The 27,862-nt window shown below is 68.9% G+C and overlaps 5 protein-coding genes across 13 annotated transcripts; 4 read left to right on the forward strand and 1 right to left on the reverse strand.

Annotated features, from left to right (window-relative positions):
* Positions 1-16: 16 nt before the first annotated feature.
* LOC309684520 (carnitine O-acetyltransferase-like) lies at positions 17-3,932 on the forward strand (the record flags this gene model as incomplete). The annotated part of the gene is given in 11 exon segments (XM_082500413.1): positions 17-83; positions 86-141; positions 143-164; positions 608-786; positions 1,083-1,183; positions 1,277-1,396; positions 1,675-1,785; positions 1,866-2,001; positions 2,067-2,129; positions 2,453-2,590; positions 3,447-3,932. Coding segments are annotated over 11 exon segments (1,245 nt in total), but the record flags the coding sequence as incomplete, so codon positions are not given.
* A 336-nt stretch (positions 3,933-4,268) lies between these two features.
* LOC309684521 (proline-rich transmembrane protein 1-like) lies at positions 4,269-7,022 on the forward strand. Its single transcript, XM_082500414.1, has 5 exons — positions 4,269-4,338; positions 4,891-4,971; positions 5,179-5,258; positions 5,846-6,067; positions 6,143-7,022. The coding sequence occupies exons 1-5, from the start codon at positions 4,320-4,322 to the stop codon at positions 6,317-6,319; spliced, it is 579 nt and encodes a 192-aa protein (XP_082356540.1). The 5' UTR covers positions 4,269-4,319; the 3' UTR covers positions 6,320-7,022.
* Positions 7,023-9,436: 2,414 nt separating this feature from the next.
* ATF6B (activating transcription factor 6 beta) lies at positions 9,437-15,630 on the forward strand. Of its 5 annotated transcripts, none has more exons than XM_082500421.1 (16): positions 9,437-9,708; positions 10,002-10,078; positions 10,196-10,277; positions 10,739-10,830; positions 10,909-10,981; positions 11,065-11,244; positions 11,559-11,731; positions 12,012-12,197; positions 12,751-12,836; positions 12,921-13,091; positions 13,307-13,399; positions 13,584-13,671; positions 13,926-14,002; positions 14,349-14,457; positions 14,544-14,628; positions 15,303-15,630. In XM_082500421.1, exons 1-16 carry the CDS (start codon positions 9,624-9,626, stop codon positions 15,482-15,484), a joined length of 1,839 nt encoding a protein of 612 aa, XP_082356547.1. In that variant the 5' UTR covers positions 9,437-9,623; the 3' UTR covers positions 15,485-15,630. The 5 variants fall into 5 exon arrangements, with proteins under 5 accessions (XP_082356547.1, XP_082356548.1, XP_082356549.1 ...); XM_082500422.1 differs by having other exon boundaries at positions 13,935-14,002; XM_082500423.1 differs by lacking the exon at positions 12,921-13,091.
* A 424-nt stretch (positions 15,631-16,054) lies between these two features.
* On the reverse strand, positions 16,055-18,043 carry LOC309684522 (E3 ubiquitin-protein ligase RNF5-like). Of its 3 annotated transcripts, none has more exons than XM_082500416.1 (6): positions 17,905-18,043; positions 17,248-17,266; positions 17,023-17,123; positions 16,574-16,637; positions 16,365-16,473; positions 16,055-16,177 (listed from the first exon to the last, which is right to left on the reverse strand). In XM_082500416.1, exons 1-6 carry the CDS (start codon positions 18,039-18,041, stop codon positions 16,089-16,091), a joined length of 519 nt encoding a protein of 172 aa, XP_082356542.1. In that variant the 5' UTR covers positions 18,042-18,043; the 3' UTR covers positions 16,055-16,088. The 3 variants fall into 3 exon arrangements, with proteins under 3 accessions (XP_082356542.1, XP_082356543.1, XP_082356541.1); XM_082500417.1 differs by having other exon boundaries at positions 16,574-16,628; positions 17,899-18,043; XM_082500415.1 differs by having other exon boundaries at positions 17,899-18,043.
* A 448-nt stretch (positions 18,044-18,491) lies between these two features.
* On the forward strand, positions 18,492-23,016 carry AGPAT1 (1-acylglycerol-3-phosphate O-acyltransferase 1). 3 transcript variants are annotated; one of them, XM_082500418.1, is made up of 7 exons: positions 18,492-18,536; positions 19,711-19,900; positions 19,997-20,130; positions 20,745-20,920; positions 21,138-21,233; positions 21,323-21,395; positions 21,880-23,016. In XM_082500418.1, exons 2-7 carry the CDS (start codon positions 19,716-19,718, stop codon positions 22,038-22,040), a joined length of 825 nt encoding a protein of 274 aa, XP_082356544.1. In that variant the 5' UTR covers positions 18,492-18,536; positions 19,711-19,715; the 3' UTR covers positions 22,041-23,016. The 3 variants fall into 3 exon arrangements, with proteins under 3 accessions (XP_082356544.1, XP_082356545.1, XP_082356546.1); XM_082500419.1 differs by lacking the exon at positions 18,492-18,536 and adding an exon at positions 19,206-19,260; XM_082500420.1 differs by lacking the exon at positions 18,492-18,536 and having other exon boundaries at positions 19,651-19,900; positions 22,268-23,016.
* The last annotated feature ends 4,846 nt before the right edge of the window (positions 23,017-27,862 follow it).

The raw sequence follows: 27,862 nt of genomic DNA on the forward strand, positions 1-27,862 counted from the left end.
GGTGGAGGCGTGTGTGGGGGAGGGGACCCCCCTGGGGGCGGCGGCGCTGGGGGCGGCGCTGGGGGCGCTGCGGCGCGGCGGGGCGGGGGGGGCGCCCCCCTGGGGCTGCTGACGGGGCAGCACCGCCACGCCTGGGGGCGGGGCCTACCGCCTGCTGATGCGGGGTGAGTGGGCGGGGCCTGGGGGCGGGGCTTCCTGGCTGGGGGTGGGAGTTCCTGTTTTGGGGTGTCCGGGCGGTGGGACTTCCTTTTTAGGTGTTAACTGGGGGCGGGACTTCCTCTTTACAGGCCCCAGGGGTGGGATTCCCCTCTGGGGAGGTTCTGGGGGGCGGGACTTCCTGTCTTGTGGGCCTTGAGAGGCGGGACTTCCTCCCTGGAGAATCCGGGGGGGGGGGGGGCTTATGTGTGACTTCCGTTTTGGATGCTGATTAGGGCGGGACTTCCTATTTTGGGTGGTATGGGGGGCGGGACTATGGCTTCGGGGGGGTGTCTAGGGGCGGGGCTTCCTGTCCCGGGGGCATAGTGGGGGCGGGACTTCCTGGTTTTGGGGGGAGGGTGAGGGGTGGGGCTTGTGAGGGAGGTGTCCACTGAAGCCCCGCCCACCACAGACCGACTGAACCGGGCCTCGATTGGCCGGATCCAGCGCAGCCTCTTCGCGCTCAGCCTTGATTCGCCGGTGCTGGCGGTGGCCGATGGGCGGGGCCCAGGGGGCGGGGCCGGGCAGGTGCTGCACGGGGGCGGGGCCTGCGCCAACAGCGGCAACCGCTGGTTCGACAAGACCCTCCAGGTGGGCGGGGCTTCCCCTTTTTTTGGGGGGGACTTCCTGTTTTAATCCCTGGTGGGGGCGGGACTTCCTCTTTTAAGCCCTAGTGGGGGTGGGACTTCCGGTTTTAGGCCCTAGTGGGGGGTGGGACTTCCTTTTTCAGGCTGCCTGGTGGTCGGGACTTCCTGTTTGCGGGTGCTGTGGCCCCCTGGAGGTGGGCGGGTTGGGAGGGGACTTCCTGTTTTGCTCCCGGAAGCTGTGTCTGTGGGGGAGGGAGGGCCCGGGGGCGGGACTTCCTGGGCACTGACCCCACCCCATAGTTCATTGTGGGGGAAGACGGGACCTGCGGCGTCGTCTACGACCCGGCGGTGATTGATGGCGCCGTCGTTGCCGAGATGGTGGACCACGCCCTCGAGTACTGGTGAGGGGGCGGGGTGGGACGGAGAGGGGCGGGACTTCCTGGTTTGGGGGGGGTGGGTGGGCCTGCCCCGCCATCACCAGCTCCTCCCTCCAGCCGCCACCCGGAGCCTGGCCCCACCCTGATGACATCACCGGCCCCGCCCCAGCGCCTCCGCTTCAGCCTCAGCCCCGAAACTGCCCTCGAGGTGGAACGCGCCAAACGGCACCTGGACAGGTGGGGTCACGGGGGGTCACGGGGGGTCACGGGGGCATCGTGGGGTTGTGGGGTCACGGGGTCATGGGGTCACGGAGGGGTCAGAGGGGTGAGGGGGGTCACAGGGGTGTCTTGGAGGTCACGGGGGTCGTGGGGGTCATGGGGGTCACGGGGGGATGGGGGGCAGACATAGGGGTTTCTTTTGGATGGAGGAGGGGATGGGGGTGGTGCGCGGAGGGGGAGGGACTGTTGGGGGAGGGGCGGGGTGTCACCCCTCCCCCCCTCCCCCCTCCCCCCAGCCTGGCGGCCGACGTGGACGTCCACTGCTTCTCCCACGAGGGGTTGGGGGGCGCCGGGGGGCAGCGGCCGGAGGCCATCGTCCAGGTGGCGCTGCAGGTGGCCTTCTACAGGTACGGGGGGGAGGTGACGCTGGGGGGGGGGGGGGGAAGGGACACCCCTCACCCACGGGGGACCCACCGGTGCCCCCCAGGACCCACGGGACCCTCTGCGCCTCCTGCGAGCCCACCTCCCTGCGCCACGTCCTGCCCGGCTGCACCGACCTCCTGCGCCCCCCCGGCCCCCCCTGCCTGGCGCTGGCCCGCGCCCTCGACCGCCCCCACGAGCAGGTAGGGCGGGGTCAAGATATGGGGGCGGGGCTTCCGGGGGCGCGGCTGACCACACCCACCCACAGGAGGAGCTGCAGTGGGCGCTGCTGCGGGAGGCGGTGGAGGCGCAGAACCGGCGCAGGCGGGAGGTGAGGGGTGGGCGGGGCCTCGGGTGGGCGGGGCCTATGCTGGGCAGGGTCAGGGGGTGGGCGGGGCACGGGATGGAGGAGGAGCCGTGGGGCGGGAGGGGAGCGTGCACGTGTGGGGGTGGAGCCATGGGGAGGCTGGGCCTCGGTGGGCGGGGCCAGGGTGGGCGCGGTCAGCGTGGTCAGGGCAACGGGGTGGGGACTTGTGGGCGGGGTCACAGGGGGGCAGAGTCTGGGTGAGGGGCCGTGGGGTGGAGCCGGGGTGGGCGGGGCTTGGGGGCAAGGCCAGGAGAGGGCGTGGCCAGCGTGCGCCCCGCCCCCTGCAGGTGCTGGCGGGGCAGGGGGCGGAGCGGCACCTGCAGGGGCTGCGGCAGGCGGCCATCGCCGCGGGGGAGCCCCTCCCCCAGATCTTCCTGGACCCCTCCTACGCCATCGCCACCCACTTCCGCCTCTGCACCCTCCAGGTACCCCCAACCCCCCCCCAAACACCCCCGGGGACCCCCAAATCCCCCAGAGACCCCTGAAACCCCCCAGAGACCCCTGAAACCCCCCAACCCCCCAAACTTCCCTGGGGACCCCCAAACCCCTTTAGGGACCCTGAAGCCCCCCCGGGACCCCCCAAACCTCCCCAACGCCCCCCCTAAAGTCCCCAAGGGACCCAATAAAATCCCCTGGGGACCCCAAACCCCCCCGGGGACCCCCAAACCCCCCCGGGGACACCCCAAAACCCCCAAACCATCCCCACGGCACCCCCAAACCCCCTCTGTGGACCCCCAAACTCTCCCAAGGACTCCTAAAACGCTCCAGGGACACCCTCCTCCCCCGGGACTCCCCAACCCCCTCCCTGATACCTCTAATGCCCCCCCCAAACCCCTCTGGGACCCCCCAAACCACCCCGCTACCCCTCACGCTCTTCCTGGGACACCCCAAAACTCCCCAGGACCCCACCAAAACTACCTCGGCAATCCCTAAACACCCCCGGGGACCCCCCCACCCCAGTGAGACCCCCCTCAGGGACCCCCGGGACTGGGGGGGGGCAGTGGTATTTGGGGGTATCTCCAGAGACTTTCGGGGTGCGCTGAGGGAAGGATTGGGCACGTTTGGGGGGGGCGGGGGGGGGCTTGTGGACATTTTGACGGTGGGGGGACAGTTTGGGTGCATCCGGGGTGTGTTTCAGGGGGGTACCAGTTTGGGGGGGGTCGCTGGGAGGGTTTTGGGGGTTGCTGGAATGAACTTGGGGGGTACCGGGGTGGTTTGGGGGGGAGGTCCCAGGGGGATTTGGGGGGGGACATTAGCGCTGTGCGTGTGTGTGTGTCCCAGGTTCACTCCCGGGGGGGCTGTTGGCTGCTGCGGGGGCCGCTGGTGCCCGATGGTTATGGGGTGGGAGTGGGGCATGTGTCCCCTCCGCCCCCTCCCGACCCCAGGGACCCCCCCGACCCCCCTGGGGGGCTGCGCGTGGCCATCACCGCCTTCTCCTGCTGTCACCACACCGACGCCGCCCGCTTGGGGGCCGCCCTACAGGGGACCCTCGACAGCTTTGGGGGACTCCTGCGCCGCCACGGCCCCCTCTGACACCCCCCAACCCCCCTTGGGACCCCCCCGGACCCCGGACCTCGCACCCCCCCAAATCTGGGGGAGCTCCTCCACTCTTCAACCCCCCAACACCCAACGCTCCTGGGGTTCCTCTGAACCCCCTCTCCCCCAAACACTCCAGCCCCCCCTCTCAGGGACCAAAGTGGATATGTTGGTCCAAAAAACGGCTCTTTTGGGATCACTGGAAAAGTCAATAAAGTCCCTCACGGCCTCCCTGGTGTCAGAGGCTCTGGTCCAGGAGATCCAGTCCGGGTTTTTTTTGGGGGGTGGGGGGTGTCCCTGTCCGGGAGATCCAGTCCGGGTTTTATTTTGGGGGGGTGGGGGTGGGTGGGTCGGTCCCGGTCCGGCCGGATCCATCCCGGTCTTTGCACTGGTCCTGATCCGATCCGGTGGATCCAGTCCAGGTTCCGGTGTGGTCCCGGTGCCGGTCCGGTCCGGCTGTGTTCCAGCCCGGGCTTTGCGGCGGCCCGGGAAGAGCAGGGGGGGGGGGGGTGGGGGGGGCGATCCGGCCCCGGGGACCGGTTCGGATCCGGATCCGCGTTCCGATCCGTCCCGGGCTTTGCATCGGCCCCGGTTGGGGGTCCCGGTCCCGGTTCGGCCATGGCGGCCGAAAAACCCGGTGCGGAGCGGGGGGCGGGGGGGGGGAACGGAATGGGGATGGGGGGTCGATGGGGGAGGTGGGGGGTCGCACACGCTTGTGCACGTCCCCGGGGCGACCCCCCCCTCCCCCCCTCCCGTGTCGCGTTATAAATAGCCTCGGGGGGGGGGGGCGGGGAGGGAGTGACCCAGAAACGGGGCCTTGGGGGGGGGGAAGGGCGGTTTTGGGGGGATTTGGGGGACTTTGGGGGTTTATGGAGAGGGCCAATGTGATGGGGGGGAGAGGGGATCGGGGGGGGCGGTGGAATTTTGGGGTAGGCGATGGGGATGGGGGGGGTCTGTGGGGTCGGGGGGGGGGTCCCCCAGGGTCGGGGGTTCTCGGCGGGGTGGTGGGGGGCATTGTCGATGGGGGGGGTTCTCGAGGGTTGGGGGGGAGGGGAAGTGATCCGGGGAGAGGTCGGGGGAGGGACGTTGGGAGTGAGGGGGGTGTCTGTGGGGTGGGGGGAGGTCCCCGAGGGTAGGGGGGTCGCGGGGAGGGGGGTGTCATCCGTTCTGACGTCATTCTTCCCCCCAGGAGCGCCGGAGGGGGCCCCCCACGCCTCTCCCCCCCCCTACGGCCCCCCGGCGCCGCCGGTACCGGGGTTGGGGTCGGCCACTCTGCCGCGGGGGGGGCTGGCGGGGGCGGCCACGCTGCCCCGGGGGGGGGCCGGCCTCGGGGGGGCGGCGGGGGCGGCGGCCACGCTCCCCCGGGGGCTGGCGGGGGCCGGGGGGGGGCCGCACGCCGCCGCCGCTGCTCACGCCGCCACGCTGCCCCGGCCCCCCCCCGCCGCCCCCCAGCCCTACGGGGCGCCCCCCCAGCCCCCCCTGCCCTACGCGCCCCCCCCCTTCGCCCTCCAGCTCCAGCCCTGCACCGCCTACGTCCCCGTCTACCCCGTGGGGCCCGTGAGTGGGCGGGGCCGAGGGGGGAGGGGCGGGGCTCCGGGGCGGGGCTTGCCGGGGGCAGGGCCAATGGGGGGAAGGGGGTAGGGCATGAGGGCACGGCATGAGCTGGCAGGGAGGGGTGGGGCCAAGGGGAGGAGAGGGTGGAGCTTGTGGGGCGGGCTCACCGGGGGCGGGGCTTGCCGGAGGGGCGGGGCATGCGGGGGTCACAGGGGAAGGGGTGTGAGAGGGAGGGGATAGAGCTGGCAGGGAGGGGCGGGGCTATGAGGCCCTGGGTCTGAGAGGGGGCGTGGCTTGCAGGCAGGTCAGTGAAAAGGGGCGGGGCATCAGCCAAAAGGCGGAACTTCTTGGTAAAGGGGCGGAGCCTGCAGGGAAGGCTCTGGGGGCGGGGTCTGTTGGAAGTAGGCGTGGTCTCTGCAGTGGAGGTGTGGCCTGATGGGGGGGCAAGGGCTGCATGGCCTATGGGGAACACAGCAGGGCCGGGGGGGCGTGGCTACTGAGGGGGTGTGGCCACTCGGGGTGTGGCCACTTGGGGGGCATGTCCCCCACCACGGCCCCGCCCCATAAACACCCCTCTCTCCCCTCCACAGGCTTACGGGGCAGCCCCCCCCGGCCCTGGCCCCGGCCCCCTGCCTGGCCCTGTGGGGGTGTCGGTGGGGGGGACCTTGGGGGGGTCATCGGGGGCCCCCCTGGGGGTTCCGGGGGGTCTGGAGGGGCGCCGGGCGCCCCACGACTACCTGCCCATCGCCGTCCTCACCACCCTCTGCTGCTTCTGGCCCACCGGCGTCGTCGCCATTGTGAAGGCCGTGCAGGTTGGGGAGGGAAGATGGGGGGGGGGGGGCTGGGGGGGGTGCAGGTGAAGCCCCCATCGTGTGTGTCACCCGTAGGTGCGCACGGCAGTGGCGCGGGGGGACATCGTGTCGGCCGAGATCGCCTCACGGGAGGCGCGCAACTTCTCCTTCATCAGCCTGGCCGTAGGCATCGCCGCCATTGTCCTCTGCACCATCCTCACCGTCGTCATCATCATCGCCGCCCAGCACCACGACAACGACTGGGAGCCCTAGCAACCCCCACGCCCCGGCCACGCCCACCCCGGCCACGCCCCGGCCACGCCCCCACCCAACCAGACGCCATGACGACGCTGGGGATCCCAGTGATGACCTAACGACAGCTTGGGGACCGGAGATCCTCCGCATTGCCATGGCAACAGCGCTGGGCATCACCGTGCCATTGCCATGGCGACACTCAGAGTCCCGAAGCAATGGGTACCACATTGCCATGGCAACGCTGGGGATCCTAGTGACGACCTAGCAACAGCTGGGGGACCAGAGACCCTCAGCATCGCCATGGCAACAGGACTCGGTGTGCCGTTGCCATGGCGATGCCCAGGGTCCCATAGCAATGGGTACCACATCGCCGTGGCAACGCTGGGGATCCTAGTGATGACCTAGCGACAGCTCGGGGACCGCAGACCCTCTGCGCCGCCATGGCAACAGCGCTGGGCGTCACCAGCATCACCGTGCCCTCACCATGGCGACGCCCAAGATCCCATAGCAACGGGTACGGCATCGCCATGGCAACGCCTGACCCCATGCTCCTCCTCCCCCTGCCCCCCCAAGCCACGCCTCTGGCCCCGCCCCCAGGGCTCCCGGTGGGCGGGCCTCCCAGGATGCTTTGTGGCGGGGCCCCACTCCATCTGCATGCCAAGCCCCGCCCCTGCCCCGCCCCCCCATGCGTTTCGCTGCTGATGGTTCAATAAATCTCTATATTGATACAGGGGGAGGGGCAGCTCTGTGGCCACAGGGCGGGGCCCTCATTAGGGGCTGCTAATTGGGGGGGAGGGATGGGCATATCCTGGACCAGTGTCTCCATGGTGACAGCACCGCCAGTGCTGCATCCCCCCCCCTTTTAATTAATCACTTCTCATTAACAATACTCTTTATTACCGGAGGCGGGGGGGATCTTCCCCCAGACCCCCCTGCCCCCTAAGAAAGCACCTCTCATTAACACTCCTGCTAATTACCGAAGGGAAGGGGACACCCCTGCCTGCCCCTAACCCTAGTGAAGCACGCCTTTGTTAATGCCGCGGCCAATCAGGCGAAGAGGCGGCCCAGCCGTCGGGCCAAGCGTGCGTCCCTCTCACGGGCGGCGCCCCGCACCCGTCGCAGTTCCCGCCGTGCCCGGGCGTGGCCGGGCTCTGCCCTCAACACTGCCGTCAAATCGGCGGCTGCCGCCTCCAGGTCGCTCATGGCCGCTGCCGCCAACGCCCGCCGGTACCGTGCTTCCAGGTAGCCCGGCCGCAGGGCCAGCGCTTTGCCGGCGTTGGCGGCCGCCGCCGCGGGTAGCCCCAGGCGCAGCTGGCACAGGGCCAGCTCGGCGTGCAGCTCCGCCTTCCACCCCGCCCGGGCAGGGTCCGAGGGCGTGGCACCCCCTGCCCCCGCCACCGCCGCCCGCAGCGCTTGGGCATACGCCCTGGCTGCTGGCCCCACCCACCCAGCCTTTAACAAAGCTGCCGCCCCTTCCTGCCACGCCCGCACCGCCCGCCACCGCTCGCTCTCCGGCTCCGCCCAAAAAGAGGGCGGGGTGGTGAACGCCCCCAGCCACACCCGCAGCCCCTCCCGTGAGCCCGCTGGCCGAAGCCATGCCCGCTCCCCCACCCCCATGGTCTCCAGGCAGGCGTCCAGCGCCCACGCCCACCGCCCCGCCCCTTCCCCCAGCCGCAGGGTGTGCCACGCCCCTGGCCGCGCCCCCACCGCTGGCGACGCCCACCCTGACCCTGCCCCCGCAGGAGGGGCGTCCAATCGCACGCGGCAACAGGAGCCGGGACCGGGGCGGGGCAGGCCACGCCCATGCCGCACCACCCGTTTGGAGAAGGCAGAGTCAGGACTGACCCACCACCCCCCCTCCCCCTCCTCTGGCTCCTCCCCCTCCTCCGGCCACTCCCCCTCCTCCAGCCACTCCCCCTCCTCCCCCTCCCCCACTAGCACCCGAAGCCACGCCTCCTCGCGTGACCAGTCCCACGGATCCTCCACCCCATTGGACGGTGACTGAGCATTGGCGGGCTCTGCCCGGCAGGGTGATGCCTCATTGGGTGGAGCTGGGAGGGCGGCAGGAGGCCAGCGTCCTGCCCTCTCATTGGTTGGCGTTTGGAGGCTGCTGTCCTCATTGGTTGGGGCTTCAGGCGCTGCATTCTCATTGGTTGGGTCCTGCAGTGCTGTGTCCTTATTGGTTAGGGCTTGCGGCGCTGCATCATCATTGGTTGGGGCATCAGGTGCTGTGTCCTCATTGGTTGGGGCATCAGGCACTGCATCCTCATTGGTGGGGTGATGCAGCCCTTTGGTCTCATTGGTCGGGTCGTGGGGCTCTGCCCTCTCATTGGCTGGGCCCTGGCATCCCACGATCTCACTGGTTGGCTCTTTGTGTCCGGTGTCGTTATTGCCTGGACCCCGCAGGCCTCGGCTCTCCTCCTTGGCTGAGACTCTAGCTGCTGGCTGCCCATCTAGCTGCTCATTGGCTGAGCCAGAGCTCCCCCTTCCCTCATTGGACGAGCCCTGCAGCACTGCAATCCCATTGGGCGACTCCCCCACTGCACAGCCTCCCCTGTGCTCTTCATTGGCTGGTGCTGAGCTCCCTCCCTCCCTATTGGACAAACCTCCGGGCGCTCGCTGCCCACTGGCCACCTGCTCTCCAGCTGCTCCAGCCTCATTGGCTGCTCCTTGTGGTGCTGCCACCCCATTGGCTGAACCGCCTCCTTCCATTTCTTCCTCGGCCAATCGCGTTTCTCCAGCGGCGGCCTATGGGAGAGAGGAGGCGGAGCCTGATCCGGGGGGTCCCGGGCATCAGGGACCCCCCCCCCCACCCCAGAGGGGACCCCCGTGTCCGGGCCCCCTCCCCCACCCGCGGGGCCGTGCGGGCCTCTCCTGCTCCCACCTGGGCGACTACCCCCGGCGGCCGGCAAGCCCCGCCTCCTCGCGTCACATCCGGCTACGCCCCCCCAGCTAGGCCGCGGCAGGCCTGGGCGGGGTTACCATGGAAACTCTCACCCTCCGAAGGGCGGAACGGGTCCTACCGGGGCTGCAGGAGGGATCCAGGCGTCCGGGGGGGGGGGAGGGCGGGCGGGGAAGGGACACAGGCGTCTGTGGGCGCTGCCCCTTTAAACACCACCGGGGCGGGGGGGGGGGGGAGGGGTGGAAGGCGGAAGTGCGCGTCGCGCAGCGCGCATGCGCCTTCTGCAGGGCGGCTGCACGGGACGGGCTGGGCGGGGCGGGGCGGGCCGGGCGAGCCGTGTTCCCATTAGTCGGGTGGCGGCGGCGGCGCTGATTGGCGGGGCGGACAGGGACGGGCGGGGCGGGGCGCAGCGCGCGGAAGATGGCGGCGCTGGGGCCGGAGCTGTTGGTGCTGAGCGACGCGGGGCGGTTCCGGGCCGACAACCTGCTGGGGGCCGAGGACTGGGGTAGGGGCTTGGGCGGTGCCTGGGCGGTGCCGGGCGGGTCGCTCGGGGGGGGGGGCGGCGGCGGCGGCGGCCTGTTCCGCGTGCGCCGGGAAAGGGCGGGACGGTGCAGGCGCGGGGGGGGGGGGTGAGGGGGGGGGCTTGCGGGGGGCGGGGCTTAGGACAGTAGGCGGGGCTTGGGGGCGGTCCCAGGTAGGGGCGAGGTTAAACCTCTGGGGGTGGGGTGAAGTGCGTTGAGGGCGGGGTTAGTGATATTGGGGGCGTGGCCTTTTGGTGTAACCCCGCCCCTCTCCCAGATGCTGCGCTCTATGGTTGCCTTGACGACAGGCTGGAGCCCGCCCACCTCTTCCCCTCCTTGGACCCCGACCCCATGGTAAGCCCCGCCCCCTCCGGGGCGCCTCCCCTCAAGCCCCGCCCCTCTCCACGTAGTGTCTTTCCGGCCCCGCCCCCCTGAGGGGGTGTCCAGGACCCTCATTTCTCCCCCTCCCAGTTCGACTGTGCCTTTGAGGGGGATGAGGCCGCCAGCCCCCCTGACCCCCCGTGGGACCAGGAGCCCCCCAGCCTCTTCCCCGGTGAGGGGGGGGGGGGGGGGCAGGGGCAGAAGGGGGTTTAGAGGGGGTTTGCGGGGGTTCTTGTGGTGGTGCGAGGGCATACGGGGGGCTGGGGGGGAGTTATAGGGGGCTGGGGGGGAGTTATAGGGGCTGGGGGGGGATATGGGGGCGGGGGGGGGAGAGTGGTGGGCTGGGAGGGCAGATATGGGGGGCTGTGAGGGGAGATGGGGGAGGCTGGGGGGGAGGATGGTGGGCTGGGAGGGGAGATATGGGAGGCTGGGGGGAATATGGGGGGCGTGGAGGGATATGGGGTGCTGGGGGGGGAGCCTGGGGAGCTGTGGGGGAGGATATGGGGGGCTGGGGAAAGGACATATGGTTGTTCAGGGGGGTATGGAGTTCTGGGTATGGTTGGGGAGGTTACGGGGTGCTGGGGAAGGGGGGTGTTAGGGACCCCCCCCAGCCTCATACCCCCTCCCCCCCAGACCTACAGGTGAAGTCGGAGCCGGGGTCCCCCACCTCCTCCCACTGCTCCGACTCCTCCGGCCTCTCCTCCGCCTCCGAGCCCCCCACCTGGGTACGTCCGCCCCCCACTGTGTCCCCGTCCCCATCCACCCCTTTGCCCTTCTCCCCCCTCTCACCTCTGTCCCCGCAGGCCCTCAGCCCCCCCGAGCTGGGGGTGAAGACGGAACCGACCCCCCCTCTGCCTTGTGCCCCCCCGGACACTGGTAAGCCGAGGACAGATAGACAGACATAGGAAAGTGGGGGGGGAGTCCCAGCACTCCCCTGACCCCCCCCCATGCCACTGCAGGGAAAGCGCCACGGGCCGTGAAGGCAGAAGGTCCCCCCCACAGTCGACGGACCCCCCCCATCCAGCCCAAGCCCTCTGTGGGGGCTACTGGGCCCGGGGGGGCTGCCCCAAGCCCCCCCCAAACCATCCTCCTGCAGCCGCTGCCTGGAGCCGCTCCCCCCCTGCCCGCAGCCATCACTGGTAAGGCCGGGGGCACTGGGGGGGGCTGGGGGGGCTGGGAGCAATGGGGAGGGTATTGGGGTGGCCTGGGGGTTCCCAGAGCCATGGGGAGGGGTGGTTGGAGGGGTGTGGCAGGGGGGAACCATGGGGGAAGGGGGATTGAGGTGTCTAAGGGGGGGTTTGGGGAAAGGGGAAAGGAGGGTTGGGGGGATGTGGGGGGATGAGGAGGTGGTTTGGGGGTTCTTTGTGGGGGCGGGGTGGTGTGGAGCAATGCGGAGGTTGTTTTGGGGGAGGGGGGGAGCCGTGGGTGAGCAGAGGGCTGTGGGGCTGCGCAGTGCCGGCCCCTGCCGTGTTGCTGTCGCCGGCCGAGCTGCTGCTGCCGGGGGTCCTGTGCCTGCCCCCCCCTGCCCGGGGGCCCCCCCGCACCCCCCCGGGCCCCCCCAAACCCGAAGCCAAGACCATCGTTCCGGCCCCTGCTCCCGCCCCTGCCGGCCCCCAGGAGGTCGACGTGAGTACCCCCCACATGACTTCTGCCCCCCTCCCCATGCGACCCCTGACCCCCTACGCGACCCCCAACCCCCCCGCGTGCCCCCCACCCCTCGGGATCCCCCCCTTACTCCTGCGTGTCCCCTGTTCCTCCTGCCCTGTCCCCCGCCCCAGGGTGTCCCCCCACTCTCCTCTCCCCCAGGGGTGCCCCCCCGCGCCCCATTGGGTGTCCCGGCCCCCCCCTTGGTGTCCCCCCGCCCCGCTGATGCCCCCCCTCCCCGTCGCTGACCCCGCGGGCGCAGGTGAAGGTGCTGAAGCGGCAGCAGCGGATGATCAAGAACCGGGAGTCAGCGTGCCAGTCGCGGCGGCGGCGCAAGGAGTACGTGCAGGGGCTGGAGGAGCGGCTGCGCCAGGCCCTGGCCGACAACGACCGCCTGCGCCGGGAGAACGGGCTCCTGCGCCGCCGCCTCGACGCCCTCCTGGGCCAGGTGGGACGCGGGGGGAGGGGGTCTGGGGGGCGCCCCTGCCCGGCCCTGCCGTGGGCTGTGCCCCGGCAGCACAGCCCGGGCCCCCCCCATCCCGTAATGGCACAGCCCGGGCCCCCCCCATCCCGTAATGGCACAGCCCGGGCCCCCCCCATCCCGTAATGGCACAGCCCGGGCCCCCCCATCCCAAGTCCCATAATGGTACCGCTGGTACTCCCCCCATCCCATAATGGTACACTCCTTGCTCCCCCATCCCATAATGATGGGGGGATTACCATGGCAACAGACTGTACCACTTGGGGGGGGGGGGGGGCATAAGGGGACCGTGTGGAACATACCATTCGGGGGGTGGAGTGTACCATCGCAGAGGGGTTTGGGGAGGTCCCACCGTGGGCTGCGCAGGGACAGACCATTATTGGAGTGCGGGGGGGGATCAAAGCGGGCACAAACCATTATTGGGGTGTGGGGAGGGGTCAGACAGGCACGGACCATTATTGGGGGCCCGGGGGGGGGGGGGGGGGGCGCAGGGTCCTGACCCCCCCGTGTTCCCCCCCAGAGCCCCGAGGCGCGCCCCGGCCCCCGCACGCTGGCCTGCCTCGCCGCCCTCCTCCTCTTCCTCGCCTTCAACCTGGGACCCCGCAGGTGGGTGTCGGGGGGGGGGGGGGGGGGGGCACCCCAAAAACTGCTCCCCCACCTCTTTAACACCCCCCACCCCCTCCCCCACAGCCTCTCGCAGCCGCCCCCTGCCCATCCCCCCCCGCGGGGCCGCCGGCACCTCCTGGGGGTATCCGAAGGGGGAGGACGGGACACCGCCGCCCCCCCTCTGCCCCACACGTGGGCCCCCCCCCCGGGGCTACGCCAGGAGCCCCCTGGCCCCCCCGGCAGGACCGCCTTCAGGTATGTACAACCCCCCCCAGACCCACTGGGCCCCCCCCAAACCCCATGGGACCCCCTCACCCCACTGCTCCCCCCAAATCCCTACCGTCCCCCCAGTCTCATCTGCATCCCACTGCCTCCCCTCCTAAACCCAGGGGTCTTCAATGCCCCCCCCCTTCTCCACCCCCCAAAACATGACCCTCTGACCCCAATAAGCCCCCCCCGACCCCCCCCAGGAACGCCTCGTTGGCGGCGGTGACGCTGCGGGAGATGGATGGGCTGTTCCGGGCGTCCGACTGTCGTCGCTTCAACCGCACCGAGTCCCTGCGGTGGGTTTTTGGGGGGGCACAAGGAGGGGCCATGGGGAGGGGGGGCACGGGGGGGGTTAAGGAGGTGCAGAGAGAGATTTGGAGGGGGGGGTGGGACTGGGAGGGTGATGGGAGGATTGGGGGGGTGGGGGAGGTGGGGGTGGATGTCCCTATGAGCCCCCCCTGGCCCCACTGACCCCCCCAGACTGGCGGATGAGCTCAGCGGATGGGTCCGGCGCCACCAGATCGACCGACGGAAACCGGGGTCCCCCTCCCGACCACCCCGCAGCCAGGTGAGGGGTGGGGAGAGTCCCCAGGTTTATTTTGGGGGGGGAAAAGGTGCTCTGGGGAACCCCCACCACCCCGGGGGGGGGGGGGCTCAGGGATTTTTGGGGTCTGTGGGGCTGGGGGGAGTTCCCAGGGAAGGCTGGAGGTGGTTTGTAGCACCCTGGGGGGTTGATTCGGGGGTCCTTGAGTTTGAGAGGAGTCCGGGGGGGGGGTGGGGGGTTGGGGGGCACTGGGGGGTTGTCCCTGACCTCCCCAGAAGCAGTTTCAGGCTTCACCCCCCTGGAAGGCACCGGCCTCCTCCCGCCTCGTCCCTGCCACTGCCCCACACCCTGAGAGGTGAGACACCCCCCCTGAACCCCCAACCCCTCCCCAAACCCCCTCTGAATGCCCAACCCCCCTTGAACCCCCCCAATCCCCCCCCAACCTCCAGTCCTCCCCCAGAACCTCCCCAAACCCCCAACCCCCCCAATACCCCCCCCGAACCCCCCCTGACCCCCTCCCAACCCCCCCAGAACCCCCCCATCTCCCCCCAAATCCCCCCAAACCTCCCTGGACCCCCAAACTGCCCCAACCCTTCTGGACCCCAAACCCCCCATGTCCCCCCAACCCTCCCCCAAATACACCCCCTCCCCATTTCTTGCCCCCACTCCCCCATGTGACCTCCCCCCCGTGCCCCCCCCAGACCCCCCCTGGGGCAACTCCAGCTCTACCGCCCCGACCGCACCGAACCCCATTTTTTGGCTGCCATCGACCGCCGCGAAGACACCTTCTATGTCGTCTCCTTCCGACGGGTACGGGAGAGGGTCCGGGGGGGCTTGGGGGGTTCTGCGTATGGGGGGGTCCCCAATACCGTGTTTGCCCCCTCGTGCTCCCCAAGGACCACCTCCTGCTGCCAGCCATCAGCCACAACAAGACATCGCGGCCGAAGATGTCGCTGGTGATGCCCGCGGCCGCCCTCAATGGTGAGCGGGAAAGCCCCCCATTTTCTGTGGGGGGGTCTCCATAGTCTGGGGGGGTCCACATGGGCGGGGAGCGGGTCCCCATGGCCCGACGGGGGGGTCATTTCACATTCTCCCACCCCACTGGGGCCCTGTGTAGGTTTTGGAGGAGTTCCCAAGGTCCTCAGGGTCCCCCCAGTGTATTTGGGGGACCCCATGTCCAAAGAGGGGGGGGTGTGTCCCCGGTTCCCGGGGGGGGCTGTCCATCACTGTGGGGGATGTAGTCACCTGGGGGCGTTCCTCATTGCCTGGGGGGGTTCCCCCATCTCCCGGGGGGTGTGTGTGTGTGTTACAGTGACTGAGAGGGGGGGTCCCCGTTGCTCTGGGGGGCTCACAGTCACCTGGGGGGGTTCCCATTGCCCTTGGGGGGTTGTGTCCCATTTCACTGGGGGTTCTCCCTTTTCCTGCAGGGGGTCCCATTGCCCTGGGGGGCGCACAGTCCACCTGGGGTGGGGGGTCCCCTTGTCCCTGGGGGTTCCCCGTTGACCCTGGGGGGGGGGGGGGGGGCAGCACCTGGGGGTTCCCCATTGCTGGTGGGGGCTCACAGTCACCTGAGGGGGGTCCCCTTGTCCCTGGGGGTGTGTGTCCCCCTGCCCTGGGGGTCCCTACCTGACCACCCCCCACCCCACCCCCTGCAGAGAGCCTATCGGGGGGCGGGGCGGGGCTGGAGGCCATGATGCAGGTGGACTGTGAGGTGATGGACACACGCGTCATCCACGTGCGCCGCCGGCCCGCCCCGCCCGCCAACCGCAGCCGGACCCCCGCCCCCCCCCGCGGCCCCCGCCGCCCCCGGCCCCTCTACTTGGGGGGTGGTGGGTAGCCCCGCCCACCCCCTTCCGCGGCGGCAGGCCCCGCCCTTCCTCGGCGGCAGGCCCCGCCGCCCCCCCACTGTCAAAGCACTGTGGTGGGAATCAGCACCAAGGACAGGGATCAAAGCTCCGCCCCCCTCGGCAAGCTCCGCCCATGGAGGGGGAATGACCCCCCCCAAGCCCCACCTCTTGGGAACTTGCCGGGGATCAAGCTCTGCCCACTGTGGCACAAGCCCCGCCCCCCCGGGCTGCCCACGGGGGTGGAGGCTTTATGGGGAAGCCCCGCCCCTTCCAAAGCACTTACAGCACACACACCCTGGGGAGCCCCGCCCCCCTGTTCTTCCTTAAAGGGGCAGAGCCGTTTTCTATTGGAATCATTAAAAAACGGGAAAAAAAATATAAGCAGATCTTTTCCGGGGGAGGGGGCAGACACCCCTCCCCCCCTCCCAATTTGTGTTTCATTTTGGATCCCCAAAACCCTGAACTGCCTCAAAACAGACTCGGGGGGGTGGGGGAATCAGTTTAATTACAGTTGGGGGGGGGGGGAGGAGGTGGGGCAACCCCCCCCCTCACCTCTTTGGGGGGGTTGCCCCCCCCGTGGCCCCCCCCCAGGGGTCAGACGCTGAGCAGCCAGAGGAAGAAGGCGGCAGCGATAAAGAGGAAGATGGAGTCCAATGAACCCGCGGGAGGGTCCCCTGCGTCTCCTGTGGGGGAGGGACACCCCGAAACCCCCTATCAGTTGGGGGGCACAACTGCCCCCCAACCAGGAGGGGGGAACCCCCCAAACCACACACCCCCTCCTTGGGAGCACCCCTGAGCCCTTGGGGGTGTCTCTGGGGGTTTTCGGGGTCCCTGGGGGGAATGAGGGGGGTGGGGGTGAGTACAACGTACCTGTGCGGGTTGGGGGGGGCCCTGGGGGGGAGGCGCTGAAGAAGGCAAAGGGAAAAGCGCCAAAGCCAAAGGCAACGTGGAAACCACTGGAAGGGGTCGGGGGGGGCACCTGGAGGGGGGGGGACAAGAGTGACACATGTTGGGGGGGGGCTGCTGTGGGGCAGAGGGGTTTGGGGCAGGGGAGGATGTGGGGCACGATGGGCACTCACCCCCTGGCTCTCAGGCTCTGGGCGCTGTCCCCGGGGGCGGGGGGGTGTCTCCATCCTGGGGGGGCTGTGTGAGGGGTGGGACACAGGCCCATAGCCCCCACCGGGCCCCATAGAGCTCCTACCCCACATTCCCTCTCCCCTCTGTACCACCCCCCACCCCCACGGGTAACAGTGCCCCATAGCCCAGAAACCTCCCTCCATAGTCATGCCCCCCCCCAGGTGGCCCCCCCAAAACCCCCCGGCCCCTCACAGTGGGGCCCAGCCCCCTCCAACCCTCCCCGCCAGGCCCCCATCGGGAGTCTCAGCCCCACCATTTCCCCCCCCCAGCCCCATCCAGCCCCCCAGTCCCTCATCAGGGGTCCCAGCTCTCCAATTCCTCCCCCCAACCCCCCCCCCAGCCCCCCATCAGGGGTCCCAGCCCCCCAACTACCCCCCCCCCAGCCTCTCACCGGGGGTCCCGGCGGGTGCCCCCCCGCCCATAGAGGGGCACGACGCTGTCCCGGTCGATCGCGGCCCCACAGACGGCGCAGCGGGGTCGTGTCAGCAGCCACTGCGGGACCCAGAGCGCTGCCTCACAGAACCCCCCAGCCAGAGCCCCCCCGGCCCCCCAGCCAGGGCTCGGGGCAGGGCCTGCCCCACGGACGGGCCCCCCCAGCCCGGGGGAGGTCACTCACCTGGTGCAGGCAGGGCCAGCTGCAAGGGGGGATCCGGCATCAGCCCTTCCTCACCCTATAGCTCTGCCCCCCAGCCCCCATAGACCCCTCAGCCCCCTCTATCGCTCACCCTATAGCGCCCTATAGCCCTCTGATACCACCCACAGCCCACGTAGCTCACCCCATAACCCACCCCGTAACTCCCCCTACCTCCCCATAGCCCCCCATACCCCTTATAGCTCCCCACAGATGCTCCATAACTCACCCTATAGTCCTATATACTCCCTATAGCCCCCATAGCTCCCCCATAAACCCCACAGACCCCATAGCTCCCCTATAGCTCACTCTATAGCCCCCCTATACCCCTTCCATTGAGTCCATAGCCGGCCCATACCCCCTATAGCCCACCCATAGACCCCATATAGCCCCCCTAGACCACATAGCCCCCCCCCCCAAGAAACCCACAGACCCCATAGCACACCCATAACTCACCCTATAGGCCTCCATACCCCCATAGACCCCATAGACCCCATATAGCCCTCATACTCCCCCATAGCTCCCCCTATAGCCCCCATACCGCCCCCATATAGCCCCCATACTCCCCTATAGCCACCCACGCCCCCTATAGCCCATCATACCCCCCTGGCCCCGCCCCCAAGCCCCGCCCCTCACCAGTACAGGTGTCCGCAGCGGCCAATCACCGCCTCCCGCGCCGGTTCCAGGCAGAGGTTACAGGCGAAGGCGCCGCCGCCGCCGCCGCCGTTTGGCCCCTCAGGGCCGCCGTCCCGCCGCCCCGCACCCGCCGCCATCTTCATCCCTTCCGGCGCGGCACCGCCCTCCCTGCCCCGCCCCGCTGCGTTTCATTGGCCGTCCCGCCCGCCACTCACTGCCGGACACCCCCCTCCGGAGGTTGCTATTGGGTGGCGCGGTCAGCACTAAAACCAGCTGGCCCCTCCTTCAGGCAGTGGGGCGGGGCGACCGCTTTCTATTGGTCCAGTAGCCCCGCAGGGCGGTGCCTTTCAGGATGCCGGTGCTGATTGGCCGCGCCCTCGCCGCCCAATCAGCGCGCGAGCCGGCTCCCCCGCCCTCCATGGCGACGCGCAGTCCCGCCCACTCATCCGCCGCCATGCCTGGTTGCCACGGCAACGGCGCAAGGGTGGGTGGGGGGGAGGGCGGGACGCGCCGGGAGTGAAGCGGGCGACGCTGATTGGCTGCTCGAGCCGCACATCAGTTACGCCGCTTCCGCTTCCGCCGCCGCCGGGAAGGCCCCGCGCCGCCGCCGCAGCCGCCGCCCCGCCCGGCCCCGCCCGGTACCGGGAAGGGGGGGGGTGGCTGCTGAGCCCGGCGGGGGCTGCTGAGCCCGGGAGGGCTCTGTAGGGGCCCTGTGGGGGGCCGTGAGGCTGTGGGGGGTCGTGGGGGTCCCGGGGGTCCCCATGGGGGGTCGGAGCGCGGCCTGGGCCGGGAGCAAGGAAGGCGGAAACCGCCCTAAGGCCCCACCGGGCCTCGCCCGGCCCCGCCCGGTTTTACCGGGGCCCTACGGGCGGCTCCACCCCGGCCCTGCGTGGGAGGGACCCGCCCCACGGCCCCGGGGAAGGGAGGGGAAGGGAAGGGAGGGGGGAACGGGGAGGTTTTGAGGGGTTAAAGATGGAGATTGGGGTCCCTATGGGGTGTTGGGAGGAGCTGGGGGATTTTGGTGTGAGGCAATGGGGGTTTGGGGGGGGTCAGGGGATTTGGGGGGGGGGCGGCAGGGTCTGGGGGGTCCCCCTGGTTTCTGGAGGGTGCCGGGGGGTTCTGGGGAGGGGGTGGGGATACCAGCAAGGTTTGGGGGTGCTGGGGAGTTTGGGGGTGTCGTGGGGTCCTAGTAGGGTTTGGGGGGGGTCTCAGCACGGTCTGGGGGTCCCTGTGACGACTGAAGTTGCTGGGGGGGGGGGGGGGTTGGGGGTCCGGGGACAGTTTGGGGATCCCGGGAGTGGGGTGGGGTTTTCTGAGGGTCCTGAGGTGGTGATCCCGGCAGGATTTGGGGGTCCTGGAAAGGTCTGGAGGGTCAGAGGGACTTGAGGGGGGTGTCTGGGTTTCTGGGGGTCCCGAAGTGGGGATCTCAGCGGGGTTTGGGGGTCCTAGGGGGGTCAGAGGATCCTGGGGGGTATGTCTGGGTTTTGGGGGGTCACCAAGTGGGGATCCTGGGGGATTTGGGGGTTCTGGGGGGTTGGAGGGCCCTGGGGAGGGCTGTCTGTGTGTCTGGGGGTCCTAAAGTGGGGGATCCTGGCAGGGTTTGGGGGTTCTGGGGGGTCAGGGGGTCCTGGAGGGGAGTGTCTGTGTTTCTGGGGGTCCCCAAGTGGAGATCCTGGTGGGGTTTGGGGGTCCTTGGGGGGTCCCAGCAAGGTCTGGGGAGGTCAGAGGGTCCTGGTGGGGGGATGTCTGGATTTTTGGGGGTGCTGGGGGATTCTGATCCACCCCCCCAACCCTGAATCTGTGTGCCCGCAGGCGCCATGGAGGTGACGGTGGGGACGGCGGCGCTGGCGCTGGCGCTGCTGCTGCTGCCGGTGCTGTACGAGCGCAGCGGCTCCTTCCGCTTTTTCTGCAAAATGGGCTTCTACAACGGCTGGATCCTCCTCCTGGCGCTGGTGGCCATCCCGCTCTGCGCCCTGCGGGGCCGCGACGTGGAGAACATGAAGTAGGGGGACGCTTTGGGGACACCCCATGGGGCGGAGAGGATGTGGGGCGGCTTTTTGGGGGTGTCACCGCTTGTGTCCCCCTCTTTTTTCATCAGGATCATCCGGGGGTTGATGCAGCACGTGAAGCACCTCTATGGCATCCGCATGGCGGTTCGGGGTGCTCAGCACTTCCCCCCGCAACAGCCCTACGTCGTCGTCAGTAATCACCAGAGTTCTCTCGACCTGCTGGGTACGGCTGCCCCACGGCGCTGCCCCATAGCCTGACCCTGCGGCCACCCTTCGAGCCCCGCTGTCCAGCCTCCACGGCTGCCCCACAGCAGATGCGGTCCCTCCCATTGCTGGAGCAGTGTGTGGCTGTAGCCCGCCCCATAGCTGCTCCACAGCACCATAACTACCCCCCAGCCCCATAGCTGGCCCCACAGCTGCTCCCCCAGCTAACACCAGCTCGAGGCATGGTGCAGTTGCCGCTGGACTGGCGGATACTCGTAGCTGCCCCAGATAGCTGCTCGTGTATGCCCCATAGCTGCCCCATAGCCACTCCCTCAGCCCTATAGCTCCCCCCTCAGCTGACACCAACCCCCAGCGATGACAGAGCTGCTGCTGGAGCACTGTGTGCCCGTAAGCCACTCTCCAACCCCATAGCTGCCCCATAGCCACCCCCCCAGCCCCATAGCTGGCCCCACAGCCACCCTCTAGCCCTATAGCTGCCTCCCCAGCTAGCACCAACCCCCAAAGACGGTAAAGGTGCTGCTGCAGTAGTGTGTGCCTGTAGCCGCTCTCCAGCCCCATAGCCACCCCCCCAGCCCCATAGCTGGCCCCCCACGGCTAACAGCAGCCCCCCAGGAATGATGGAGGTGCTGCCGGACCGCTGCGTGCCCATCGCCAAGCGGGAGCTGCTCTACATGGGGGCCGTGGGGGTGGCCTGCTGGCTCGGCGGCATCATCTTCATCGACCGCAAGCGCACGCACGACGCCATCAGCGTCATGGCCGAGGCTGCCCACACCATGCTCAGCCAGGATGTGAGTGGGGCGGCTGTGGGGCGGCTGTGGGGCTGGGGAAGGGGGGGAGGTTGTGTCGTGCTGTTCATCCTACCCGGGGCAGCCCCCTGCCTACCCCATAGCCATGTGGGGCAGCCCCGCTTCCCCGTGGGGTGGTCGCAGCTGATTCCCTTCTGGCCGTGGGGCGGCCTCGCCGTGGGGCAGCCCCCCTGCAATCTTACCCCCGCCACACACACAGGTGCGAGTGTGGGTTTTCCCCGAGGGGACGCGCAACCACAGTGGCTCCATGCTCCCCTTCAAGCGGGGAGCCTTCCACCTTGCCGTCCAGGCCCAGGTATGGGGCAGAGACTGCCATGGGGCAGCCGTGGGGCAGCCATGGGGTAGTACCCTTCATCCCACCCCCGTTTCTGTCCCCCCTTTCAGGTCCCCGTTGTCCCCATCGTCATCTCCTCCTACCAGCACTTCTACAGCAAACAGGAGCGGAGGTTCACTGCCGGTGAGGGGCCGTGGACACAGGAGTCTGGGGGAGGCAGCTGGGGGTCTGGGAGGGGCACCTGGGGGTCTGGGGGGCTCCTGGAGGTCTGGGGGGGGTCACCTGGGGGGCTGGGGGGGCTTCCGGGGGTTTGGGGGGGGCACTTGGAGGGTTTCGGGGGGGGGGCTGTGTGGGGCTAGACAGAATCTGGGGTGTACATGGATGTGGGGCTGGGGAGGGGTTTGAGGGTCTGGGGGTGCTGGGGGGGTATTGGGGTGTACGGGGGGGTCTAGGGGGGTACCTGGAGGGGCAGCTGTGAGGTACATATGGGGCTGGGGAGCTGTGGGGGGGATACATGTGGGTCTGGGGGGGCACGTGGGATATATGGAGGGGTTTAGGGGTGTTATCGGGGGGCTGTAGGGCACATGGGTGGCTTGGGGAGGGGTGGGACACGTCCAGGTGGGCTGTGGGGCAGCTGTGGGGCCGACCCCCAACCCCGGCCCCCCAGGGCAGTGCGTGATCCAGGTGCTGCCCCCACTGCCCACCCGGGGTCTGGGCCCCGCAGACGTGCCGGCGCTCACCGAGCGGGTCCGCGCCGCCATGCTGGAGGCCTTTGAGGCGCTCTCGGCCGAGCTGCGCCCCACGGCGCCCACCCCTGCCCCCCAGTGACCCGCCCCACGGCGCTGCCCGCTGCCCCACGGCGCTGTCCCACGGCGGCGGGACGGGACGGGACGGACAGGGGGCACTGAGCCCTCCCGTGGAACGTGGACTTGAGCAGCCGCAGTGTGGGGTGTCGCGGCTGAGCCGGAGTGCCCCACGGCGGGGCACGGACCTACGCGTGGGGCATGGGGCTGACCCACAAGTAAGAGGCGGGCTGACCTACGGCGGGGGTGCAGGGCAACCTGCGGCGGGACCTATAGGATGAGCGTGGCCCGACCCCACGGCGGGAGCGCGCGGCGACCCACGGCAGGACCTTGAAGAAGGAACGGGGCACGGACTGACCCCCAAGTGGGGCTACCCACGGCGGGACCCACGGCAACGTGCCGACTGACCCACGGCGGGGGCTGCGGGAAGAGCTCAGTCAGACCCATGGCGGCACGCACAGCAGCGACCCGCTCTGACCCACGGCGGGACCCACAGGAAGGCCCATGGAGCGACCCATAGCGGGACCACGGTATGACCCACGGCGGGGAACCCCCCACGGACCCCCACGGTGGGACCCCCACGGACCGACCCACTCCAGACCCCCACATGGGGGGGGAACCCGCGGACTGACCCACTCCAGACCCCCAAGTGGGGGGAGATCCCCATGGACTGACCCACTCCAGACCCCCAAGTGGGGGGAGATCCCCATGGACTGACCCACTCCAGACCCTCACGTGGGGGTCCCAGGAACCAACCCACGGCTCCTGGGGGGCACACAGGGCTGAACTCCCCCTTGCCCCCCCCAACGGCCAGTGCCATGGGGGGGTCTGGCGCCATGGGGCGGGGGGGGGGGCGGGTGCTGATTGGCCGCCCTCTCTTTGGGGGGTGACGCTGTGTATTTATTTGGGGGGGATGACATGGATTTTGCCAAATTTCCCTCTTGCCCCTGGCTTGGGGGGGCCCCTCCCCCCTCCTTTTGCTTTTAATAAACCCCCCCTTACTCCCCCCCAAGTCGTGGCGCCTCCTGATGTGACATGGGGGACCCTGGGGGGGGCATGGGGGTCCTAGGGTGCCCCTGGAGGGGGTTGGGGGGGTTTTGGGCTGCCCGTGGGGGGGCTTATGTGGGTGCTGGGGGGGGTCATGGGGGTCTTGGTGCCCGTGGGAGGGGTTATGGGGGTTTGGAGGGGTCTTGGGTTGCCCCTGAGGGGGGTCATGGGGAGTCTTGGGGTCTCTGGAAGGGGTTATGGGGGTTTGGGGGGGGTCAATAGGATCCCCTGTCCCCCACCCCCCAACCCCACGGACACCCTCCATGGGATCCCCACCCGCCCCCGAATAAACACCCTTCTGCCCTCCCATGATGACACCCCCCCCCCCCCCCCCCCGCGGGGGAAAGTGGGGCACAGGGGACATCACTGTGGGGCACACGGATGTCCCCGGGGGTGGGACATGGGGGGGACAGAGCTCTCCATGCGGTGGGGGGACACGGGGGGGGGACACGGACAGCCCCGGGGGGGGACACGACACGGGGGACACTGATGTTCCCCTTGTGGGGGGACACACAGGGATGTGGGGGACACGGGGGGGGTACCGATGTCCCCGTGGGGTGGGGGGACACGGGAGGGGAGGATGACACACTGATGTCCCCGTGGGGGGGCACACACACACGCCGGGGGGGGCGTGGGGTTTGGGGGGGCTGCAGCATCACCACTGGGCCATTTTCTGGGGGCCAAAACCCACAAACTGGGGGGTCCCCCCTCCCCCCCTTAAATAGGCATTTTCCCCTCCATCGCCCCAATTTTATGGAGATTGGGGGGGGGGGGGGGGGGGTTAGTTATTATTTTGCGGTGGACCGGGACCGCACCCTCGGGGATCTCCCCACCCCCCCATCCCCATTCGCCCCCCTCCCCTCCCCCCCCCCGGGGGCTGCGCCGCGACTTTGGGGGGTCCCCACGGTGGGGGAGGGGGTGGGTTTCGGGGTTGGGGGTGTTTCTCTGCACTGGTGCCCGGTAGGGGGGGGCGATGGGGGGGTGGGGGGTTGGGCTTCCTGGGTCAGCGCCGCCGCCGCCGCCTCCATTGTCCGCCCGACGGCGACGGGAGCGGCAGCGGAGGGGGGGGACGTGGGGGGAGGGGAGGGGGGGGCGGCAGCATCACACCCCCACCCCCCCATACACCACCACCGGGGGGTCCCCATCCCCCCCCGGAGCAGGAACCGCCGCTCTGACCGCCCCACCCCCACCCCCAGCACAGGTACAGGGGGTCTCCCCCCCTCTCTCTCCCCCACCCCCTCCACCGCGGGTACCCGGGGGGGGGTCTCTCTTCCCCTCCCCCTCCCCCCCAAGCAGGAATTGGGAGTCTGACCCCCCCACACTGCGGGTACTGGGGGGTCTGACCCCCCCCCCCCCCCCCGAGGATACTGGGGGTCTGCCCCCCCCTCCAGCACCAAAACAGGGCGTCTCACCCCCCCACTGCAGCTACTGGGGGGTCTCTCCACCCTCAACCGTTGGGGGGACTCTCGGCGTGATGCAGTGCCACCGGTGACACCGCGGCCCCATCCATGTCCCCCCGCAAGGCCAAGCGGGTTGGGGGGCAGTCCCCCGAGGGGGGCACGGCAGCGGCGGTGACCGTGGCGGCCACCCCCCAAATCCCACCTCCCCCCCAAACCTTCTTCATCCACAAACGCAAATCCTTCGCGGCGCAACCAGGACTGCGCCGAGCGGCAGTGGCAGAAGAGGAGAACCCCAACATCTGCGTGGAGTGTGGGCAGAGCTTCGCCCACCGCACCGGCTTAACCGCCCACCGCCGCCGCCGCCACGCCGCCGCTCCCCCAGACCGTGGCCAAACCTTTGGCCTCCGCTGCCATCGCCGTGGCGGCCACCACCGCACCGGCGAGAAGACCTTCACCCGCCCCGATGACGGCAAACGCTTCGGCCGCAGCGCCCACTGCGAGAAAGAGCTCCAGCGCTCACCGCGTTGTGGTGGCCAACGCTGCGATGGAGTCACCGCCGCCACCACCACCGCCACCACCACCGGCGGCACTGGCGGCGAAGCCAAAACGCGGCGGAAGGCATCACGGCTCAACACCTGTGGCGAGTGCTGGCAGAGCTTTGGCCAAAACGCCGACCTGGTGAAGCACATGCGTGTCCACACCGGGGAAAAACCCTTCCAGTGCGGTGCCTGCGGCAAACGCTTCAGCGTCAGCTCCAACCTCTTCCGCCACCGCCGAATCCACACCGGCGAGAAGCCCTACGCCTGCGCCGACTGCGGCAAACGCTTCACTGACAAGTCCACCCTCACCCAGCACCGCCGCGGCCACACCGGCGAGAAGCCCTATGTCTGCGGCGTCTGTGGCAAAGGCTTTGGCCACAGCTCCCACCATAAGCGCCACGAGAAGATCCACCGCGGCGGTGATGGCGGCGGTGATGACGGCAGTGATGGCGGCGATGCCGACACCATCGCATCCTTCTGACCGCACCGGCACTGAACCTGTTGCCCGCAGCAAAACACTTCGGTGTCAAATCCACCCTCACCTGACACCAGCACAGCTGCCGTGGCAAAAGTTCCTGCAGATTTCACCCAAATCCCCCATTTTCTACCCAATTTTTCTGGCATGAGTTTTGCCGGAATTGGGGCTGTTGTGGTTTTTTTTTTTTCCCCACACACACCGCTTTGGGTTTCGCTGGGGGAGGGGGTAAAAGAAAAAAAAAAAAAAACCAAACCCCAAAACCCATTTCCCAATTCTGAAAAAAAAAAAAGCCCCAATTTAATAAAATTCAATTGTCTTCTTTTGTTGTTTTTTTTTTTGTTTGTTTTTGGTGAATTTTGGGGTATTTTCAGGGCAGAGGGAGGTGTGGCGGTGGTGGATGCTGATGAGGTCCCCGGACACCTCCAACTCCCCCCGCCTGGGTCTGGGGGGAGTGGGTCAGGATAAGGTGCATTCCCTTGAGGGTTTGGGGTGTGATTTTCTATTTTTGGGGCCTGTTTCTTCCCAAAATGCCTAATTTTCCACCGGAGCTGGAGCCAGCTGCCCAGTTCGGGGCAGGACAGAGCTGATGGGAGGCTGAGGGGGAGGGGGGTGTGTGTCTCGGGGGGGGGGTTGGGGGTCTGGGGGGGGTGATATGGGGGTTCTGGGCACTAAGGGCACCCTCCCCCCCCCCGGCTCTATTTCACCCCTATTTTGGAGATTTTTTATGGTGCGTCTCAGCAGAGCATCACTGGAGATGGGGGGGCTGTGGGGGTGTCGCCTGGGGGGGGTGGTGGGGGGTGGTGGGGGGTGTCCCTCCAACTCGGCCGTGTTTCTCCCAGTGGGTGAAGTGCCATGACAGGGATGTGGCAGCTGAAGCTGGGCAGGGGCAGGGGGACAATGCCATGTGCCTCGCTGAAACCCCTCAGGAGCCCCCCAAAAAGGGAGTGGTGTGACCCCCCCCCCCCCATCTTGTAGATCCCCTCCCATGAACTCCCCCCCCCCCCAAATATATATATGTGTGTGTTTTGGGGGTGATTATCTGTATTTAACCTATAGAGAAGTATATAAAGGCCGCCACGCCGAGCACTGGTGTGGGGTGGATTCGGGGGGAGACTCATCCTGAGGGTCCCCAGTGGTGGTGGTGGGGGTTGGGGGTGGGGGGAAATGCCGTTTTCTTTTCCTTTTTTAAAGCAGGAACGACGGCGCTATGGTGGTGGTGGGGACACAGTGATGCGGCGCAGGGCAATAACGACCACGCCAGGAATTATTATTATTCAAATATTGTGGTTTTTTTTTTTTTTTTTTTAGTTTTTTTTTTTTTGCGTTAATCTGTTCTACAGCGAAACCCACGTGTGGCAGCAGGGCTGTGTGCCCCCCCACTCCCCCTCCCACCACCAACCCCCTCTGCCATCCTGGTGACGCCAATGACCGCGACTGTGCTGCCACCACTGCCATGACACCCCCTTGGTGGCAGCTGTCGCTGCGCTCTGCCGGTGTCATATCCCTCTCCGCCGCCAAACCGCCCTGCGGAGGGCTCACCCCCCCCCAAAAAAACTGGTGGGGGTCTCCACGGCGAGATGGATGCCACACGGCTGCCACCGCCGGTACTGCCCCCCCATCCTACCTACCCGACCCACCCCGCATAACCATCCCACCTACCGCCCTTGCGGATCTTCCCTACTACTCCTCGTCCTCCCGCACCCTCCAACGCCCGTGCCAGCAGCACCGGCTGCGCCAGTCGCACCAAGAAAAAACCCTTTAACAAGGTTGGCTGGGATACGGCCAGAGGGGCAAGAGGGAGACGGCGGCGTTCTGCCCGGCGTGGGTTCGCTGGTGCCGCTTGTGGTGGGAGCTGCGGCTGAAGCTCTTGCCGCAGTAGGCGCAGGCATAGGGCTTCTCGCCGGTGTGGATGCGGCGGTGCTGGGTGAGGGTGGACTTGTCGGTGAAGCTCTTGCCGCAGTCGGCGCAGGCGTAGGGCTTCTCACCGGTGTGGATGCGCTGGTGGCGGATGAGGTTGGAGCTGACGTTGAAGCGCTTCCCACAGTGGGGGCAGGCGTAGGGCTTCTCCCCGGTGTGGATGCGCATGTGCTTCACCAGGTCCGAGTTCTGGCTGAAGCTTTGCCAGCACTCACCGCAGGTGTTGGGGATGGCCACGGCTGCCGGTGCCGGCGGCTTCTCCCCCCTGACAGTGCCCTCCCGCCGCCGGCGCTTCCCCGGGGGGCTGTTGGGAGGCTGCTTGGGGCAGCCGAAGCTTTTCCCGCAGTCGACGCACTTGTAGGGCTTCTGGCCAGGGGGACGTGGGGTGGTGGACGCGGCCACGGTGGCGGTTCCCACCTCCTTCCCGCAGTCCCGGCAGCACCTCGGGCTGCCACTGGCATGCGCC

The sequence above is a fragment of the Vanellus vanellus genome (genome assembly GCF_965231255.1).
Source record: "Vanellus vanellus genome assembly, contig: HAP1_SCAFFOLD_1773, whole genome shotgun sequence".
NCBI lineage: Eukaryota > Metazoa > Chordata > Aves > Charadriiformes > Charadriidae > Vanellus > Vanellus vanellus.

Bases quoted from the DNA above. Each gene is read 5' to 3' on its own strand.
- LOC309684522 (XM_082500415.1), bottom strand. From the start codon at position 18,041: ATGAAGATGGCGGCGGGTGCGGGGCGGCGGGACGGCGGCCCTGAGGGG. The intron at 16,638-17,022 runs GTGAGAGGCTGG...CCCCTCACACAG, and splicing joins GGCACCCGCCGGGACCCCCG to CCCCCCCAGGATGGAGACAC. The intron at 16,474-16,573 runs GTGAGTGCCCAT...CCCCCCCTCCAG, and splicing joins CAGAGCCTGAGAGCCAGGGG to GTGCCCCCCCCGACCCCTTC.
- LOC309684521 (XM_082500414.1), top strand. The intron at 4,972-5,178 runs CTCTGCCGCGGG...CCCCCCAGCCCC, and splicing joins ACCGGGGTTGGGGTCGGCCA to CCCTGCCCTACGCGCCCCCC. The intron at 5,259-5,845 runs GTGAGTGGGCGG...TCCCCTCCACAG, and splicing joins CCGTCTACCCCGTGGGGCCC to GCTTACGGGGCAGCCCCCCC.
- AGPAT1 (XM_082500418.1), top strand. From the start codon at position 19,716: ATGGAGGTGACGGTGGGGACGGCGGCGCTGGCGCTGGCGCTGCTGCTG. The intron at 20,131-20,744 runs GTACGGCTGCCC...GCAGCCCCCCAG, and splicing joins GAGTTCTCTCGACCTGCTGG to GAATGATGGAGGTGCTGCCG. The intron at 20,921-21,137 runs GTGAGTGGGGCG...CCACACACACAG, and splicing joins ACACCATGCTCAGCCAGGAT to GTGCGAGTGTGGGTTTTCCC.
- ATF6B (XM_082500421.1), top strand. From the start codon at position 9,624: ATGGCGGCGCTGGGGCCGGAGCTGTTGGTGCTGAGCGACGCGGGGCGG. The intron at 11,732-12,011 runs GTGAGTACCCCC...CCGCGGGCGCAG, and splicing joins CCGGCCCCCAGGAGGTCGAC to GTGAAGGTGCTGAAGCGGCA. The intron at 13,092-13,306 runs GTATGTACAACC...GACCCCCCCCAG, and splicing joins CCCGGCAGGACCGCCTTCAG to GAACGCCTCGTTGGCGGCGG.